The 18,726-nt window shown below is 47.5% G+C and overlaps 1 protein-coding gene and 1 pseudogene across 2 annotated transcripts in view; one reads left to right on the plus strand and one right to left on the minus strand.

Moving 5' to 3' along the window:
• Positions 1-1,369: 1,369 nt before the first annotated feature.
• Positions 1,370-10,114, minus strand: LOC149320384 (uncharacterized). The gene is made up of 4 exons (XM_089501924.1): positions 10,087-10,114; positions 5,519-5,625; positions 4,293-4,413; positions 1,370-2,477 (listed from the first exon to the last, which is right to left on the minus strand). The coding sequence occupies exons 2-4, from the start codon at positions 5,552-5,554 to the stop codon at positions 1,453-1,455; spliced, it is 1,182 nt and encodes a 393-aa protein (XP_089358050.1). The 5' UTR covers positions 5,555-5,625; positions 10,087-10,114; the 3' UTR covers positions 1,370-1,452.
• A 135-nt stretch (positions 10,115-10,249) lies between these two features.
• Positions 10,250-18,726, plus strand: part of LOC149320385 (uncharacterized) — a 28,015-nt pseudogene continuing 19,538 nt past the window's right edge. The window contains exons 1-3 of the transcript XR_016278808.1: positions 10,250-10,327; positions 12,414-12,525; positions 18,193-18,313. The product of XR_016278808.1 is annotated as an uncharacterized LOC149320385 (transcript). The remainder of the gene's footprint in view (positions 10,328-12,413; positions 12,526-18,192; positions 18,314-18,726) is intronic.

Raw genomic sequence — 18,726 nt, forward strand, 5'->3', positions numbered from 1 at the left:
CCTCCCTCCATTCCATCCGCCACTGCTATGACCTCTGAGGGAGAGAAGAGCCATTGTTGCCTAGTCCCAGCAGCTGGTGAGGCACCCTCCCTCCATTCCATCCGCCACTGCTATGACCTCTGAGGGAGAGAAGAGCCATTGTTGCCTAGTCCCAGCAGCTGGTGAGGCACCCTCCCTCCATTCCATCTGCCACTGCTATGACCTCTGAGGGAGAGGAGGACCACTGTTGCCTAGTCCCAGCAGCTGGTGAGGCACCCTCCCTCCATTCCATCCGCCACTGCTATGACCTCTGAGGGAGAGAAGAGCCATTGTTGCCCAGTCCCAGCAGCTGATGAGGCACCCTCCCTCCATTCCATCCGCCACTGCTATGACCTCTGAGGGAGAGAAGAGCCATTGTTGCCTAGTCCCAGCAGCTGGTGAGGCACCCTCCCTCCATTCCATCCGCCACTGCTATGACCTCTGAGGGAGAGAAGAGCCATTGTTGCCTAGTCCCAGCAGCTGGTGAGGCACCCTCCCTCCATTCCATCTGCCACTGCTATGACCTCTGAGGGAGAGGAGGACCACTGTTGCCTAGTCCCAGCAGCTGGTGAGGCACCCTCCCTCCATTCCATCCGCCACTGCTATGACCTCTGAGGGAGAGAAGAGCCATTGTTGCCTAGTCCCAGCAGCTGGTGAGGCACCCTCCCTCCATTCCATCCGCCACTGCTATGACCTCTGAGGGAGAGAAGAGCCATTGTTGCCTAGTCCCAGCAGCTGGTGAGGCACCCTCCCTCCATTCCATCCGCCACTGCTATGACCTCTGAGGGAGAGGAGGACCACTGTTGCCTAGTCCCAGGAGCTGGTGAGGCACCCTCCCTCCATTCCATCTGCCACTGCTGTGACATCTGAGGGAGATAAGAGCCATCATTGCCTAGTACCAGCAGCTGATGAGGCACCTTCCCTCCATTCCAGCTGTCACTGCTGTGGGCTCTGAGAGCCATCTTTGCCTAGTCCCAGCCCATATGCTCGATTTGTTTATTTTAATGTATGATTTTAAATTGTTAACTGTTTAATTTTTGGGGGTGGGGGGGTAGGATATGGGATTCTGTATGAAATTTTTAACTTGTAAGCCACCTCAATTGTCATTGACAGAGAGGCAGGTATAAATAAAGTACTGTATTATTATTATTATTATTATTATTATTATTATTATTATTATTAGGTCCTGAGGATAGGAAAATGTCAGCATTTAAACTAGAAGTCAGTTGACTTTGTGTGTCAACATGGGGACAGAAAAGAAGATGAAACAGCCCTCTCCCATGTATTACATGAGCACACATGCTACCATCATGGTCACAATTAGATGAATTAGAAATTAGAAAACAGAATGTTCCAAATAATTCAAAGGTTTATCGAATCAACATGAGTGCAAGATATTTTACAATTACATGCATTAAAGGGAATTCTAATATTTTACAAGACAGAATCTAGATATACTGTGTCTACAAACAAAATGTATGTCATATTTCCATTTGCATTACAGTGTGGACATTCTGATGCCTCAAAAGGGTCTGAGTCCTGTGCAAAATGTTTCCCACACTGCTGGCACTTAAATGCTTTCTCTCCTGTATGCATTCTCTGATGTCTCAAAAGGACAGATCTCTCAGCAAAACATTTTTCACACTGCTGGCATTTATAAGGTTTCTCTCCTGTGTGGACTCTCTGGTGTCTCTCAATGTGTGACCTCTGAGAAAAACATTTTCCACACTGCTGGCATTTGTATGGCTTCTCTCCTGTATGAACTCTCTGGTGAATCATGAGGTCTGAATTGTGAGCAAAATATTTCCCACACTGCTGGCATTTGTATGGTTTCTCCCCTGTGTGCACCCTCTGATGTCTCAAAAGGGTCGAATTCTCAGCAAAACATTTTCCACACTGTTGGCATTTGTAAGGTTTCTCTCCTGTATGGACTCTCTGGTGTCTCTCAAGGTCTGACTTACAAGCAAAACATCTCCCACACTGCTGGCATTTGTATGACTTCTCTCCTGTGTGGACATTCTGGTGTCTCTTGAGGTGTGACTTGAGAGCAAAATATTTCCCACACTGCTGGCATTTGTATGGTTTCTCACCTGTTTGTTTTTTCTGATGCCTCAAAAGGTGTGAGTTTTGACCGAAACATTTCCCACACTGCTGGCATTTGTATGGTTTCTCTCCTGTGTGGACTCTGTGATGAGTAACAAGGTCTGACTTGTAAGCAAAACATTTTCCACACTGCTGGCATTGGTATGGTTTCTCTCCTGTGTGGCTTCTCTGATGAGATCGGAGGTTTGACTTGTGAGCAAAGTATTTTCCACACTGCTGGCATTTGAATGGTTTCTCTCCTGTGTGGACTCGCAAGTGACTCTCAAGGCGTGACTTGTGAGCAAAACATTTTTCACAGTATTGGCATCTGTATGTTTTTTCTCCTGTATGAATTCTCTGATAAATCGGAAGGTCTCCTATAAAGAAGGAGAATATAGTTAAGACTCAATCTCAGTGTCTGGAGAGGAAGGACTTCTGAAAGAAACCACCGAGCTACTCCAGCTCAAGAATGAAAAGAAACATCAAAGAAAGAGAAACTAGTGTCCCCTTTGCCCCCTTCATAGATCTTAGTCACAACTGCTAAATACAACCCCTTGATAAGTCTGAAAACAAGGACCTGAACCAGCTCACACCTGTTCAACCAAACTAGTTGTTAAATTTTTGCTGTACGTGGCTGCCTCTCAATAACGAAGCATCTTCTGTGTGTGTGTGTGTGAGACAAGATTGAGATGCTGAAACAGTGCAGATGGGTGTGAGGGCAGGCGGGAAAGTTGGTGAGTGAAGGGAGATGTGGAGAACTATCAGGTATGTGAGAACAAGAAGGATGAGGAGGGGAAGCAAAACAAGGTAGGAAGCATGAGGTTTGCCAATTATCCTCATTGAAGACCTTCAAAAAGGTGACTAAAACCCTTATCTTCCGGCAGGCCTACCCAGACTGAGAATGTCCAGAACCGAGTGAATTCATCCTCCCTACCATCTTTCTCATTTGCAAGTTGTGTAATAATTTTGATGTATTGCTATGTATTTTAATTGTGCTCTAATATGTGATTTTAAATTTGAGAGGGGGGATTAGCTTGGGGATTTGGTGGGTTTTATTGCTTAATTTTGTATACTCTTTAATCGTGCTGTTATCCACCTCGATCCTCAAAACCGAGTGGTGGGATATAAATAAATTTTCATTCATTTCATTCATTCATTCTTCTGCAGAAGTTTTTATTAAAACTGAAAAGGGGATAGGATGTTCTATGATTTGCATCCTCAGCCAGACTGTTAATTGAGGGAGGGAAGAGGACTGGGAGAAGAACACACATCTCTCCTAGTCCCAGTCAGTAATTTTGCTCATCATCAACCTCATCCTCACCAGGGTTTGCATGTGAACAAACATGTACACATTGGGCCAAAAATTCAAAGTGGTTGTTAATTATTTTGAATGATATCACTGGATCTGAGAATGAAGAGCTGCTTGGGAGGCTATTGCTTTCTGGTTCAACTGTGTACCTTCCCAGAGATACTTCTCTGTCCACACAGAGCCAGAATATCTGGGACAGAAAATGAAGCTGGAAGGAGAAGCCCCTTTGATTCCCATTTGGAAGAACAACATACATACATATATACATACATACATTTATTTATTTATTTATTAGCAATTAAATAGGAAAGAGTGAGCAAAAGGGCCTGAGAACTTTATGTCTGAGGTGGGATTTGGACCCTGATTTTGGTGAGGGCAAGGGTCCAGACAGGGATGGGCAACTGTTGGGGATTAGGGGGGGCACACTGGACCCCTGGGGGGGGGCTCAAAAGGATTGTATCACCTGATATTGTATCGCTATTGTATCACCTGAAAAAAATGTTGTTTCTCGGGAAGTGAGGGAAGTTTTTACATTGTCATTTTAGCGCCAGGGGAGGCCTTTTTCCCAAGAGAAGGTTGGAGGCTGTCCAGGACCTAGAAAGGCTGAAAGAGGGCCCAAATACTTGGAAAAAGTGTTCTGGGATGTGTTGAGGGTCATGGGGGGGGGGGGGGGAGACATGGTTCCTACCTCCAAGATCCTAGGTTTTCCAGTTTAGGGAAGGAGACTCCTCAACCGGAGAGCTCTAATGCCTCACTAACCTACAAATTCCAAAATTGCACAGGATGTTGTCATAACAATTAAAATGGAATCACAGAACTATGACACATAGTATGACAGAACTCTCAGTCTCCATAGGAAGAGTAATAGATTCAAGTTCCTTACCCAGGGAAGACACATTCTCATAGTTATCTATCATCACCTCCTCGTACAAAGATCTTTGGTTCATATCCAATAGGTTCCATTCCTCCTCTGTGAAATAAACAGCCACATCCTCAAAGGTCACCTGCAACAGAAAACAGCCCCCATCCAGAGAGTGACTTATCAGGATTGGAGGAAAACACACAGTGCATCCCAAATGTTATGTAACTGTTTCAGAATAGAGAGAGAAAAAGATACAGTCAGTCCTTACCTTATGTGGGGGATCCGTTCCAGACCCCCCGCACAAGGCAAAAAGTGCATATGCTCGAGCCCCATTGCATATAATGGGGCCCATGCTCACGGAACACCATTCTTCCTTTTGCCACGCAGCTTCAGCGTAAACTGAAAGCCGCATATAGTGCGTCTGCATATGGAGAGAGCACACTGTATGCCTAAATACTTCTCTGTCTCTTTTCATTAACTCACTGGGTGAAGACAAGGTTACAATAACAAATTATTTCTAGATTTGTTGTTGTAATCTTGTCTTCACCTAATACGTTACAACCAGCCTTCCTAATGAACTAGATTTCTCATGTGAAAAGAGATTTTATTTAGCATGTGGGAACTTGTCCACATAATCTGCATTACTAAGCGGTATAAGTCAAGGACACTCAATTGGCAGATTTCCAGCCTGTACTGTCAGGGCTTTAAGTACATGAGGCAAAGAACAAAATAAGGGTCTCTTCTCATCCTTGCCACAAATTAAAGATGGAGAACAACAAATTAAATTAAATTGCTGTTTTTCATAATGGTTCAGGTGCCTCCCTCCAACAAAATGGTGAACCAACACTGCCTTAAAAGCCCAGAATTCAATTTGTGGCAGGGTGAGCATTCTAGGCAGGGACATCCTTCTGCCCTAGGCATCAACCATTTGGGATTTGCAGATCCCTCCCAGTGGTTCCATTGTAAAGAAGGAAGGAGGGAACGTTCACTTGTTCCAAGGGCCTTGATTGACTGGGGAATGGGATGGCAGGAAAGACTGATCAACTAGGTCACTGCAGAATGGAGGATGGCATCTGGCCACTCATCACCTCAGATTGGCTCACCAAGGATTCAATTCATGGGAGGCAGAGTTGAACAACAATCAGGGAGAGGGAATCCCTCTGCCCTTATTATCAAACATTTGGGACCCTCTTTTAGAGAACCCTCCCAATGGCTCAACTGCAAAGGAGGAGGAGATGAAGGTTAACCTGTTCCAAAGACATCTTTCGTATGCTTTCTTCCATGGAGAAGGAATTCAGTGGAGACTTTCTCTCTGTTTGGAGACCAGGAAGACCAATTCTGGACCTCTGACCACCTGCAGAAAGTACAAAGGAAGCTGTTTCACATGTACGCACATTTATGTCGTGTTCCATGGACCACCAGAAAGACAACAAAGCTTGAACTTTCCCTAGACTACAAAATAACTAAACCAAGGCTGTCGTACTTCAGACACATCATGAGATGACATGACTCATGGTCAGATGATCGATAAAGCAGAAGGCAGCAAAGAAAGGGGAAGAACACACTGCACTCAACGACGTCAAAATGTCAGCCTGCAAGACCTGTTCGAACCTATTCATAACAAGGTATCTTGCAGGTATCTCATTCACAGAATTACTCTTGGCTGAATCCAATCTAACAGCACAGAGCAACAACAAAAAGACTTTCTGTACAGTTCCTTTCTTATTCATCAGACACACCCCTCCAAAACACCTCTCTAGATGGATTATCCAGTTTAGCCCTAACGTAACGGTGGGAATGCTGCAGCCCACCAGGTGTTGGCAGACTACAACTCCCAGCACACCTCACTTATTAGTTATGTTGTCTAAGGGGATGATGGGAGGAGGAGTTCATCAACATCTGGAGAGACACAGGATACCCACTAGAGAAGAAACAGAGGCAGAGCCCTTCCTCCAGGTTTTGGAGGCAGCCTGGGGCAAGGAGGGTGGAAAAAACACCAGGGCTGGTTTTCATTTACTGCAAAAGATCCATAGGTCTCCTTCCAAGAGCCATTACTGTTGCTCAAGACTCCCCTAGGAAGGAGCTGGGTACCAAGTGGCTATTTATTCATCTAGTCAACATAGTTTTACCTGGAATCCTCTTTCAAGGGCTGCCAGGAATGGAGATTTAAGGTTGGCAGAATGAAGAGAAAGAGAGAAGAGAGAAATGGCTGCCTTCAGCCCCTCTTTGTCTGCCAAGAATTAAATACACAGCAAGCACAGTTTCCAAGAGGAAATGTCAGCATTGGAGCGTGGGGGGAGGATAGAAGCCATGTGCTCTGTTCCCATTTCCAGAAAGAGAAGATAAGGCAGGAGAAAAAGGTCAGGGGGCAAGAATGAATGATGATACAGCAGAAAGAGAGAGACAGCCCCAACTGGATTGTTAAGTGGGGAAGAGAAGCAAGAAACATTTCTATAGGGTTGGAGTGTCTGACGGAAGGAGGGAGCTTGGATGCAGAGGTTATGAGGTGAGGGACAGAATAAAGGAAGCCCCCCTCCACCACCTCTGCTCCCCAGCCCAGAGGGTCTCTCCAGTCCTCATGGGGACTGTGCAGAAGGATGACTTTCCTGGTAAAGCAGGGGGGCCTAGCAGGAAAAGCTGCCCTTGCTTTTTTGTAGGCTGGGGACTGCTGGAGAATGAAGAGTGGGAAAAGAAACCTGAAAAGAGTTTGCCATGACTTGCTTTTAAGAACCTCTTAATAAGATACACAATCTTTTCACAGCATCAGCCTTTTCCCCCCATACAAAGACAAAACAAAACAAGTAATTCATAACAGGCTGTTCAAGTGGTAAAGACTGGCAAATTGGCAGTATATGTTGGGATGAGATCCGATCACTAGTCCCAATATCTGACAACCTAGCAGTTCAAAAGCAAGCAAATGCAAGTAGATGAATAGAGACCACTTTGGGAGGAAGGCAAACAGCATTCTGTACAATCATGTTGGCCACATGATCACAGAGTAGTCTCTGACAACGCTGGCTCTTTGGAGATGAGCACCGCCCGCTACGGTCAGACAAGACTGGACAACTTTGTCAATGGGGAATACCTCTATCTTTACCTTTAAAGGTAAAGGTAGTCCCTTGACATGAATGTCTAGTCGTAACCGACTGTAGGGGGTGGTGCTCACCTCTGTTTCTAAGCTGAAAAGCCAGCGTTGTCCAAGGACTGCTCTGGGGGTCATGAGGCCAGCCATGGCTGTACCTTCCACTGAGAAGTGGCACCTATTTATCCGCTTGCATTTGCATGCCTTCAAACCGCTAGGTTGGCAGAAGCTAGGACTAGTCCTAGGAGCTCACCCCATCAAGCAGCATCAGCGCCTTGAACTGCCAACCTTCCAATCTTTTGATCATCAGACTTGGCATCTACTACTGCATCCTTTACTTCAATGAAATTAAACAAAAATACACTTTATAAAATATATGCTTTATCATAAGTATAAAATTCAAAGAACAGGTCCTTGAGATGAATCTTACAGTTCTTCTCACAGTCTTGGTGTATTTTATGGTACTCTTGAAAGACATCTGTAATACTGAATAACAGTATACTGAAATATCAGTTCTTTTCTCCTCAGAAGTCCTGAAGTCTCCGCTGGCAGCCTTCTGAGGGAAAACAGTTTCCCAAGCATGTAGATATATAAGATCATTAAATATTATTATATGGTTTGAGTGTTGGCCTAGGACACTGGGAGACCAGGGTTTGAATCTTGGCTTGGCCATGGAAACCCACTGAGTGACCTTGGAGAAGTCACACTCTCTCAGCCTCTAAGGTTGGTAATGGCAAAATGCCTCTGAAGAAAGTTGCGAAGTAAACCTTGTGAGAAGGCAAATGTCTTAAGGTTGCCATGTCACAAATGAACTGAAGGTTCAAAACCATAACATAATACTATTTAAGAATTAATAAATTTAAAAGAACTTTTTAAGAGAATCCTGTCTGGTCCAAAACAGACTGCAGAAATTATCCAATTTGAGACTGCTTTAACAGCCCTGGCTCATTGCCCTGGCTCATCCTGGGAATTATAGTTTGTTCTGGCACCAAAGCTCTGTGACAGAGAAGGCTAAATATCTGACAAAACTACAGTTTCCAGAATTTCCTAGCATTGAACCAGGAGAGTTAAAGTGGTCCAAAGATGGATTATTTCTGCAGTCTGTTTTGGACCGCTGCTTTAAACTCCACTTTAATCTCTAACAAGAGTAACATCTTGTTATCCTCTCAATAGTCCATTTCTTCCCTATAAAGATGTTACAGTCAGATCTCCTTATCTATGGATTCTTTATCCACGGATTCAAGCATCCACAACTTGAAAGTATCCTCTCTCTCTCTCTCTCTCTCTCTCTGTGTATATATATATATATATATATATATATATATATTCCAGAAATCAAACCTTGATTTTGCCATTTTATATGAGGGACGCCATTTTACTATGTCATTGTATGTAATGGGACTGGCGCATCCACAGATTTTGGTATCTACAGGAGTTCTGGCAGCAAACTCAAGAGGATACCAAAGGCCCACAGTATTTAGTGGTTCTTGCAATATTTAAAAGCAGCTGAGTCTGTTGTTCCTCAAGAGCATCCCTCAAGACCTTCTGATAGGCCTGGTGCTGGACTCTCCAGAGGGAGAGCATGTACAATGTGCTCTAACTGAGGGGGGGGGGGAACTGAGATGCCTTCTGTGGGGATCTCCCAGGGAAGGGTTTCATAGGATATGCCAGTCACACCCAACTCTGAATAATGGCTTAAGTAACAGTGTGAGTGAGAACAAGGTGCTCCCTCCTCAATGTGAGATCCCTTTAAGTACGTAAACAGGGTTACCATCCCTGTTCCAGGCTAAACATACCCAGCTCCCTAAGTCTTTCCTCAGAAGGCATGGTTTCCAGGCCCTGATTAGGGGTGAGGTGAAGAGAGAATTAAGCCTGGCAATTTTGGATGCTTTGATTGTGAGTTCCTGCATGACAGAATGGGGTTGGCCTGGAGGGCCTCTACGATTTATGATGATCCTATGCCTCCTTTCCCCTTCTCCCCCCCAAAAGCCTCCCAGCTACAAAGAGAGTGAACAGCCCCATCTGCTTTCACAGCCCCAAATACCTCAAGAAAGGGGAAAAGTGGAGGGGGCTCCTGGAGCTTTGGGGATAAAACAGGTTTAGAGGGTTTCTTTTTAAATAAAAATAAACTATGGAAGAATTCCGCAAGTGAAGAACAACCTTAAAGAATCACAGGATCCTAGAGTTGGGAGAGACTCCAAGAATGGCCACCCAGTCCAACCCCATTCTGCCATGCAGGAAATCACAATCAAAGCATCCCCGACAGATGTCCATCCAGCCTCTGCTTGAAGACCTCCAAGGAGGGAGACTCCACTACACTCCAAGGGAGTTTGTTCCACTGTCGAACAGCCCTTGCTGTCAGGAAGTTCCTCCTAATGTTGAGCTGGAAACTTTTCCTTCAACTTGCATCCATTGCTCCATTGGGTCCTGTTCTCTGGAGCAGCAGAAAACAAGCTCGCTCCCTCCTCAATATGGCAGCCCTTCAAATATGAATCAATTAATGAAGCCTTGCAAATTGTTACGAAGCATTGTGAGTTCCTACATGGCAGAATGGGCTTGGACTGGATGGCCCTTGGGGTCTCTTACAGCCCTACGAACCAGGCTTTAGGGCCTCTGGGGGGAGCTTTTGGGGAAGGGAAAACCCAGGGCTCCCCCTCCCTCCCTCCCTTTGGGAAGAAATCTATCTAAACAAACAGATAAAGAGCCCTGTCTCTCTCCTCCTCTGGCCTTTACCTGAGAGCTGCTTCCTCCTCCTCCTCCTCCTCCGAGTTTTGTTTGAAGGAAAGAAGCCCCGCCCCCTCTCCGCCTAAAACCAGTGAGAGCAGACTCCTAGAGAGGTCAATGTGTATCTGGGAAGGAGGATAAGATGGCGGCTCCCCTCTATGACCTCACTTCCGGTGTGTGGAGGGAGGGGGAGAAGAAATCTCCTCTCTAGATATCTTTCTGGGGGAAGGCAGGAAGGAGGAAGAGGAAGGTAAGGAGGGGAGAGGAAGGACCCCTAAATCTCCCCCAGCAGGCTCCCAAGAATGTGATGCGGCAGCGAAAAAGGCCAATGCGATTCTAGGCTGCATCAATAGAAGTATAGCAGCCTTATTTTATTTTTCTTAAAGACCCCGCTCTCTTTCAGGGGAAAAGGAAAGGTTTGCAGGAAGAAAAGGAAGCTGTGCTTCATGGCCATCTGTCAGGGATGCTTTGATTGAGAGTTCCTGCATGGCAGAATGTGCTTGGACTGGATGGCCCTTGTGGGCTCTCCCAACTCCTATGATTCCTAAAGAGGCAGGAAAAATGTTAATGAGGGGAGAAGAGAAGACGGGCAGGAAGAAGAGGGAGGGGGAAGGAAAGAAGGGGAGGGAAGGGGCTGCAAAGGACCCCAAATTCACTTTTTTCCAAGGAAGGAGGGAGGGAGGTCATGGCTGGAGAGGTTGGGGTTGGAGGGTCTCCTGTTGGGAAGGAGAGTTATTTGACTGAAAAAGAAATGTGAAAGGGGCCTAGGAGTCCAAGTAGACCACAAGTTGAACATGAGTCAACAGTGTGATGCGGCAGCTAAAAAGGCCAATGCGATTTTAAGCTGCATCAACAGAAGTATAGTGTCTAGATCAAGGGAAGTAATAGTGCCACTGTATTCTGCTTTGGTCAGGCCCCACCTAGAATATTGCGTCCAGTTCTGGGCACCACAAAGATGTGGAGAAACTGGAGCGTATCCAAAGGAGGGCGACTAAAATGGTGAAAGGTCTGGAAACCATGCCCTACGAGGAACGACTCAGGGAGCTGGGGATGTTTAGCCTGGAGAAAAGAAGGTTAAGGGGTGATATGATAGCTCTGTTTAAATATTTGAAGGGATGTCATATTGAGGGAGCAAGCTTGTTTTCTGCTGCTCCAGAGACTAGTATTAGGAACAATGGATGCAAGCTGCAGGAAAAGAGATTCCACCTCAACATTAGGAGGAACTTCCTGACAGTAAGGGCTGTTCGACATTGGAACACACTCCCTCGGAACGTAGTGGAATCTCCTTCCTTAGAGGATCTTAAACAGAGGCTGGATGGCCATCTTAAGAGGAAGAAGGATGGGCAACAACAACCTCCTGCTTCAGCTGAGGAGCAGAGGGAGGGACTGGTTGGCAGTGCTGTCCAATGCCTCCTCCACCCAGCTACACAGGTCTTTCTGTGGCTGGACAGGTGAGGCAGAGGGAAGCAAGAGCTGGGAGGGGTTTCCACTGCTGTTGCCACCACCACTGCCACCCCACATCAGGTGACACCAACCCTAGTGGTTAAATCTTATGGGTAATCCCAACTAGAGGGGTCTGAGGGGTTTTTTTTCCCTAATGGAGAAGGAAGGGACCCAACAGAAGAGCTTTTTGTTGTTCTATGCCAGGGGTAGGCAACCTGCGGCCCGCGGGCCGGATGCGGCCCGGCGAGGCCTTGGGACCGGCCCCAGCCCAGTCCTGCCACTGATTGCCACCGGGGACTTTGGGGGGCAATTGTCTATAGAAGCCTCAGAAACATGCATTTATATTAACATTTTTTAAAAAATCAGCAAATTTTTTTGCGTGTCCTCCATTTTTTTAAAAAAGTGTCTTCCATTTGAAAATTTTGTCCTACATTTGTCCTGGTTTATTTATATATTTAATTTTTTTTAAAAAATTATTTAATTATTTTTTTTTTTGCTTCGGCCCCCCAGTTGTCTGAGAGGCAGCAACCCGGCCCCCGGCTCAAAAAGATTGCCTACCCCTGTTCTATGCTGTCAGGGTGGTTCCAACCTAAAATTACTTTGTGAATGAGAGACTTCCAACAGACCCTATTATTAACAGGGTCAACATTTTGGCTTCTCTGAGCCAATCCACTTGTAGTGTGCACTTTCTCCCACTTTATTGATCATCATCAACTTTTCCAATGAGTCGTGTCATCTCACAATGTGTCCAAAATTCAATAGCATTAATTTAATTATTTTGTCTCCTAGGAAATATTCTGGCTTGTTTTGCCCTCAGAGCCATTTAATTGTCTTTTTGATGGTCCATAGAAATGTACGCACATGTAAAACACCTTCAATTGTACTTACTGCAGGTGCTCAAATGTCCAAGATGGGCCTGACTGGTCTCCAGACTTTGGACAGAGGAGACCTATGCTGAATTCCACCTCCATGGAAGAAACTGCAGGAAAGATGCCCTTGGAACAGGTGAACATTCATTCCCTCCTTCTATGTGTTGGATCCACTGAGAAGGTTATGCAGTGGAGGGCAGCAAACATTTGATATCAAAGATGGTAGTATCCCCCCAATGTTCTTAAACCTCCACTTCTCCCAAATTAAAACATTGTCAGTTTCAGATGCGACTGATGGTCAGATGTCATCCTCCCACCTGCCATGTTGCTCAGTTGATCAGTGCATCCTGCTGTCTTGCCCTTGCTCTTTCCCCAGCAGGTCAGGGCCTGGGGTGGTGCAAGGCAAGCTCAATGCTTGCCCTGCAGGGACCCCTCGAGCCTGTCACTAGGGCTTGCTCTATATCTAATATGAAATCCATGGCTTTTAGACAGGGTTGGTATCACGATTCCCCACCACCACACAATCCTGTCTTCTTTGACCCAACACCTCTCTGGGTTTTTAAAAGGCAGTAGCGTGGATGGATTTCCAAACACAGGCCAAATGGATAGTTGAACAAGAATAAAAGTTTATTTTACAACAGAATAGGCAAAGGTAACTTTGACATTAAGTTGTTATTATGTTTTCCTTGGTTACATATATACAGGTCTGGTTTTATCTCTCTAATAATAACTCCGCCACACAGGCTATACCAGGGGTCGGCAACCCCCGGCCCGCGGGCCACATGCGGCCCGCCAAGGCCAGGGGACCGGCCCGCGGCCGGTGCTGCCGCCGCGGCGGCAATCAGCGGCAGCACCAGCCCCTTGGGGGGGGCCAGCCTCCTCCATCTCGCGCGAGCCGCTGCTCGCGCGAGAGGCCAAAGGTCTCTCGCGCGAGCGAGCAGGACCTTTGGGGGGGCCGCCGGCCTCTTCCCTCTTGCGCGAGCCACTGCTCGCGCGAGAGGCCAAAGGTCTCGCGCGCGAGCGGGCAGGACCTTTGGGGGGGCCGCCGGCCTCCTCCCTGTCGCGCAAGCGGCCGCTCGCGCGAGAGGCCGAAGGCGCTGCTCGCTCGCGCGAGAGGCCAAAGGTCTCTCACACGAGCGGGCGGGGCCTTTGGGGAGCCGCTGGCCTCCTCCTTCCTGGACCTCTGCCTCCAGCAGGTGAGGGAAGTGAGGATAGGAAGGAAGGAAGGAGAGAGAGTGGAAGGGAGAGAAAGAAAGGGAGAAAGATAGGGAAAGAAGAAGAGATGGAAGGAAGGAGAGTGGAAAGGAGGGAAGGAAAGAAAGAGGTGTGGAGGGAGAGATAGGGAGAAGGGAGAATGAAAATGAGAAAGGAAGGGTGGGAGGAAAAGGAAGAGAGAGACGGATGGAAGGAAAGAAAGGAAGGAAGAGAGGTGGAGGGAGGGAGAGAAAGGGAAAGGGGAGAATGAGAAAGGGAGGGGGAAGGAAAAGAAAGAGAGAGATGGGTGGAAAGAAGGAAAGAGATGAAAAGAAGGAGACAGAGTGGAAGGGATGGAAAGAAAGAAAGAAAGAGCTGTGTGGAGGTAGAGATGAAGAGAAGAGAGCCAGGAAGAAAGAAGAAAGGAAGGGGGAAATGAAGGCGAGAAGGATTGAAAGATGTGTGGAGGGAGAGATGAGGAAGGGAGGGAGGAAGACAGACATGAGGGAAAGGGGGATGTGAAGGGAGACATAGGGCAGGAAGGAAGGAGAAAGAGAAGGGGAGATGGGAAGGAAGAAGGGATGGACCTCTGCCTGAAGCAGGAAGGGAAAGAAGGAAGGAAGGAAGGAAAGAGGTGTGGAGGGAGAGATGGGGAGAAGGGAAGGGAGCTAGGAAGACAGGAGGGAGGGAAGGAAGAAGGAAAGGGGAAGAGAAAGGGAGAGGGAAATAAAGGAAGAGGTGGAATGGAGGGAAGGAAGAAAGGGGAAATAAAGGAAGAAAGATGAATGGAAGGAAAGAAAGAAAGAGTAAAAGGGAGAGTGAGAGAGGGGGAATAAAGGAAATGGAGGAAGAAAGGCATGGAAGGGTAGTAAGAAGGTGAAAGGGAAATAGAAAGGGAAGAATAAGGAAAAGGGAGGAAGAGAGAGACAGATGGAAGGAAAGAAAGGAAGGAACAGAGGTGGAGGGAGAGAAAGGGAAAGGGGAGAATGAGAAAGGGAGGGGGAAGGAAAAGGAAGAGAAAGATGGGTGGAAAGAAGGAAAGAGATGAAAGGAAGGAGAGAGAGTGGAAGGGATGGAAAGAAAGAAAGAGCTGTGTGGAGGCAGAGATGAAGAGAAGAGAGCCAGGAAGAAAGAAGAAAGGAAGGGGGAAATGAAGGCAAGAGGGATTGAAATATGTGTGGAGGGAGAGATGGGGAAGGGAGGGAGGAAGACAGACATGAGGGAAAGGGGGATGTGAAGGGAGACATAGGGCAGGAAGGAAGGAGAAAGAGAAGGGGAGATGGGAAGGAAGAAGGGATGGACCTCTGCCTCCAGCAGGAAGGGAAAGAAGGAAGGAAGGAAAGAGGTGTGGAGAGAGAGATGGGGGGAAGGGAAGGGAGCTAGGAAGACAGGAGCGAAGGAAGAAGGAAAGAGGAAGAGAAAGGGAGAGGGAAATAAAGGAAGAGGTGGAATGGAGGGAAGGAAGAAAGGGGAAATAAAGGAAGAAAGATGAATGGAAGGAAAGAAAGAAAGAGTAAAAGGGAAAGTGAGAGAGGGGGAATAAAGGAAATGGAGGAAGAAAGGCATGGAAGGGTAGTAAGAAGGTGAAAGGGAAATAGAAAGGGAAGAATAAGGAAAAGGGAGGAAGAGAGAGACGGATGGAAGGAAAAAGAGTGGGAGTGAGGGAAGGAAGTGGGAGAATGAGAAAAGGAGATGGAAGAAGGAAAAGGGAGGAAGAAAAGAGAATGAATGTGAGATGGGGGGTGGCAGGTCTGGCAAAGAGGGCCAGGCCTCTAGTGTTGGTGCCTGCCGTTGGCTTTTTTGCGGGCCCCTGACAGGGCCTGGGGCCCGGAAAGGGGGCGAGGCCTCCAGCACTGGCCTCGCCCCTGGAGGGTGGAAGCTCCACTCCCAGTGTGTGGCACCGCCCCCGGAGCGTGGAAGCTCCACCCCCCCGGCTTCGGCCCCCCAGTTGTCTGAGGGACAGAAACCTGGCCCCCGGCTCAAAAAGGTTGCCTACCCCTGGGCTATACTATCGCTCAAGAAATTATGTAACCCAAACCCCTCTTTTAGAGTCTGGCTACACTGAGTCTCTCTTCTCTAGACTCTCCCAAAACTAATACTGTCCCTCTCTGGACAAATCAGTTTCCTCACTAACTATCCCCTCAGTACCTATCGGAACTCAGTCCTCTCTTGGACTCTAGGGTTCACTCCCTCTCTAATCCTAACTATCTCCCCCACTGAACTCCAGCTTCAGGATTCCAAACTCAGACTGACTCAACCCAACTGCCAAGCGGAATCTTCAAATTCCTTAGCCAGCACCTGATTGGCTTAGGGTCTCTGGCTTCTGATTGGCTGGTTTGTAAGTCAGTTCGTCACAGACAGGGGCAGATGTATCAGGCAAGTGGTCTTCAGCCATCATGAAAGGCAGAAATTGCTAATTGTTTCATTTGTTATTCTTATGTATTTCCTGCCAGGGACAGGAAAAGGTCCTTGTGATATTCTTTGATTTGTGTGTGCTAAAGTAACTAAACACATTTGCCAAATTAACAGAAATTAAAGGTAGTGGAAATCCAAATTATCTGCAAGACACTAGATTGGGAATTGTCGCCCTAGGCACATGCTAGTTAATGGTTGGGAGGGTGTAAATGGAAAAGCTCCCTTTCCGTGACAAAGCTAGTTCATCCAGGAACCAGGTTATAGCCCTCGGGCACTTATCTTCAAGACACAGGAAGTTAATGAAAACACACAAGGAGTTATTCATACATGTCTCCCTCTGTCTATATCAGGGGTAGGCAACCTTTTGGAGCTGGGGGCCGGGTTGGTGTCCCTCAGACAAGTCGGGGGGCCGAAGCCGGGGGGTGGAGCTTCCACCCTTTGGGGCGGGGCTGCATGCTGGGGGCGGAGCCTCCACCCTCCAGGGCGGAGCCTCCACCAAAGCTCTGCAAGGAGGAGGAGGCGTGTGCCCGCCCTCTCCTCCTCGGTCCCTTTCTGGACAAACACCCCCAACCTGCATTCCAAAACACACACAACAGCACAGTTGTGCATTTCACATGGCTTTACTTAACATGGCCTCTTGCATATTTCATAGGCTTATTCCATAACCAAACCCCTTGGGTTTAACACTTAGCATGGTTTAACATGGCTATGTATATTGAACATGTCAAGGTGGTTTCACCGTTCTTGGACCAAGTGTACTTCTCAGAAGTGTGTACTTGGTCAAGGGACTTTGGTTTTTCTTCACTGCGCATGGGTTTGTAAAAATCACAGCAATTTACATTGGCCTTGCCTCAGAGGCTTTCTGATATCAATATCACCATTAAAGAACCAAAAACACACAGAAAAGGCACTTTGGAAAGTCACACTCTCCTTGGCTTCAGAAACAGTGCGTGCATGCCTCTCAAGCTGACTCATATCATTATCATTATTATCATCATCATCATCATCATCACCATCACCACACTATCATTGTCAAAGCAAGGGAGACTCGTTAGCATTAAAAGCACACAAAACACACTTTGGAAGGTGACAATTTCTTGGCTTCAGAAACAGTGCCTCCATGCCTCTCAAGCTGGCTTATATCATCATCGTCATCATCAATATCATCATCATCATCACACTATCATTGTCAAAGCAGGGAGACTTGTTAGCAATTAAAAAGAATGCAAAATAAAACATGTGGCCTCTGGCCACTCACCACCTTCTCCTCTTCCTCCTCCTGCTGCCCCATCTCCTCTTCCTCCTCCTGCTGCCCCCATCTCCTCTTTCTCCTGCTGCTGCCTCCTCCTGCTCTTCCTCCCTCCTCTTCCTCCTCCTGCTGCCCCATCTCCTCTTCCTCCTCCTGCTGCCCCATCTCCTCTTCCTCTTCTTCCTCCTTCTGCTGCCTCCTCCTGCTCTTCCTCCCTCCTCTTCCTCCTCCTGCTGCCCCATCTCCTCTTCCTCTTCTTCCTCCTTCTGCTGCCTCCTCCTGCTCTTCCTCCCTCCTCTTCCTCCTCCTCCTGCCCCATCTCCTCTTCCTTCTGCTGCTGCCTCCTCCTGCTCTTCCTCCCTCCTCTTCCTCCTCCTCCTCTTCTTTCTTCTCCTCCCCCTCCTCCATGCGCCACGCGGCCTGGGGGCAGGACGGAAGAGACAGAGGAGGAGGTGGGCAGCAAGGGGACCCGTGGAGCCCCGCGGAGCCCCACGGGGAGGCGGGGAGGGCCGCGCGGAGCCCCGCGGGGAGGGCTGCGCGGAGCCCCGCGGGGAGGCGGGGAAGGCCGCGCCGGTCTTCATCCTTTGCTTCCTCCACCCCAGGCCGCGCGGCCCTCCTCTTCTTCCTCCGCCGCCATTTTGTTTTTCAAAATGGCGGCGAAGTCTCGCACGACCTTTCCCGTCCTGGGAAAGGTCACGCGAGACTTCGGCCGCCATTTTGAAAAACAAAATGGCGCCCGGAGTGGCACGGAAACGGTGGCATTCGGCGGCAGGACTGCACGGGGGCCGGTAGAAAGGCCTCGGTGGGCCGGATCCGGCCCGCAGGCTGTAGGTTGCCGACCCCTGGTCTATATTATGAAGCAATTCAGTCCTGATGGGGATGCACCATAGCTTTCCTCCACATCTGATGATTCTGTCTCCAAATAAGGGCTGCTTTTTGTTGTAGGTGACCTTTGAGGATGTGGCTGTGCATTTCACAGAAGAGGAATGGAACCTGCTAGATCAGAACCAAAGATTTTTGTACCATGAGGTCATGATGGAAAACTACAAGAATGTGTCTTCTCTAGGTAAGAAACTTGAATCCATTGCCCTTCCTAAGCAGAGTGAGGGCCTTTTCACACTACACAAACCATGAATCTATTTAGCTGCTATGGCTACAACGTGGGGTCATGGGATTTGTAATTTAGTGAAGAACTAGGGCTTTGTCTGAGGATTCTAAATACTGCTTCCAAATTACCAATCCAGGATTTCATAGGATTTTGTTATGGCAGTTAAAGTGAAATCATAGCTTCGTAACTGTATATAGTGAAAGGACCCTTATTGCTTGCTGAGGCAAGACTGAGGTTTTTTTGTTTTTCTTTCTCATCCAGTAGAGACTCAAACATTTATTTCACACCAAAATGATGAACATAGTTCTCTATCTGATAACCGTGTTGTGGACTGTGATGATCACTGGGGTCCAAGCAGCCAAACAGCACCT

This window comes from Sceloporus occidentalis, unplaced genomic scaffold (genome assembly GCF_023333645.1).
Source record: "Sceloporus occidentalis isolate IW3139 unplaced genomic scaffold, rSceOcc1.0.p SCAF_1, whole genome shotgun sequence".
Taxonomy (NCBI): Eukaryota; Metazoa; Chordata; class Lepidosauria; order Squamata; family Phrynosomatidae; genus Sceloporus; species Sceloporus occidentalis.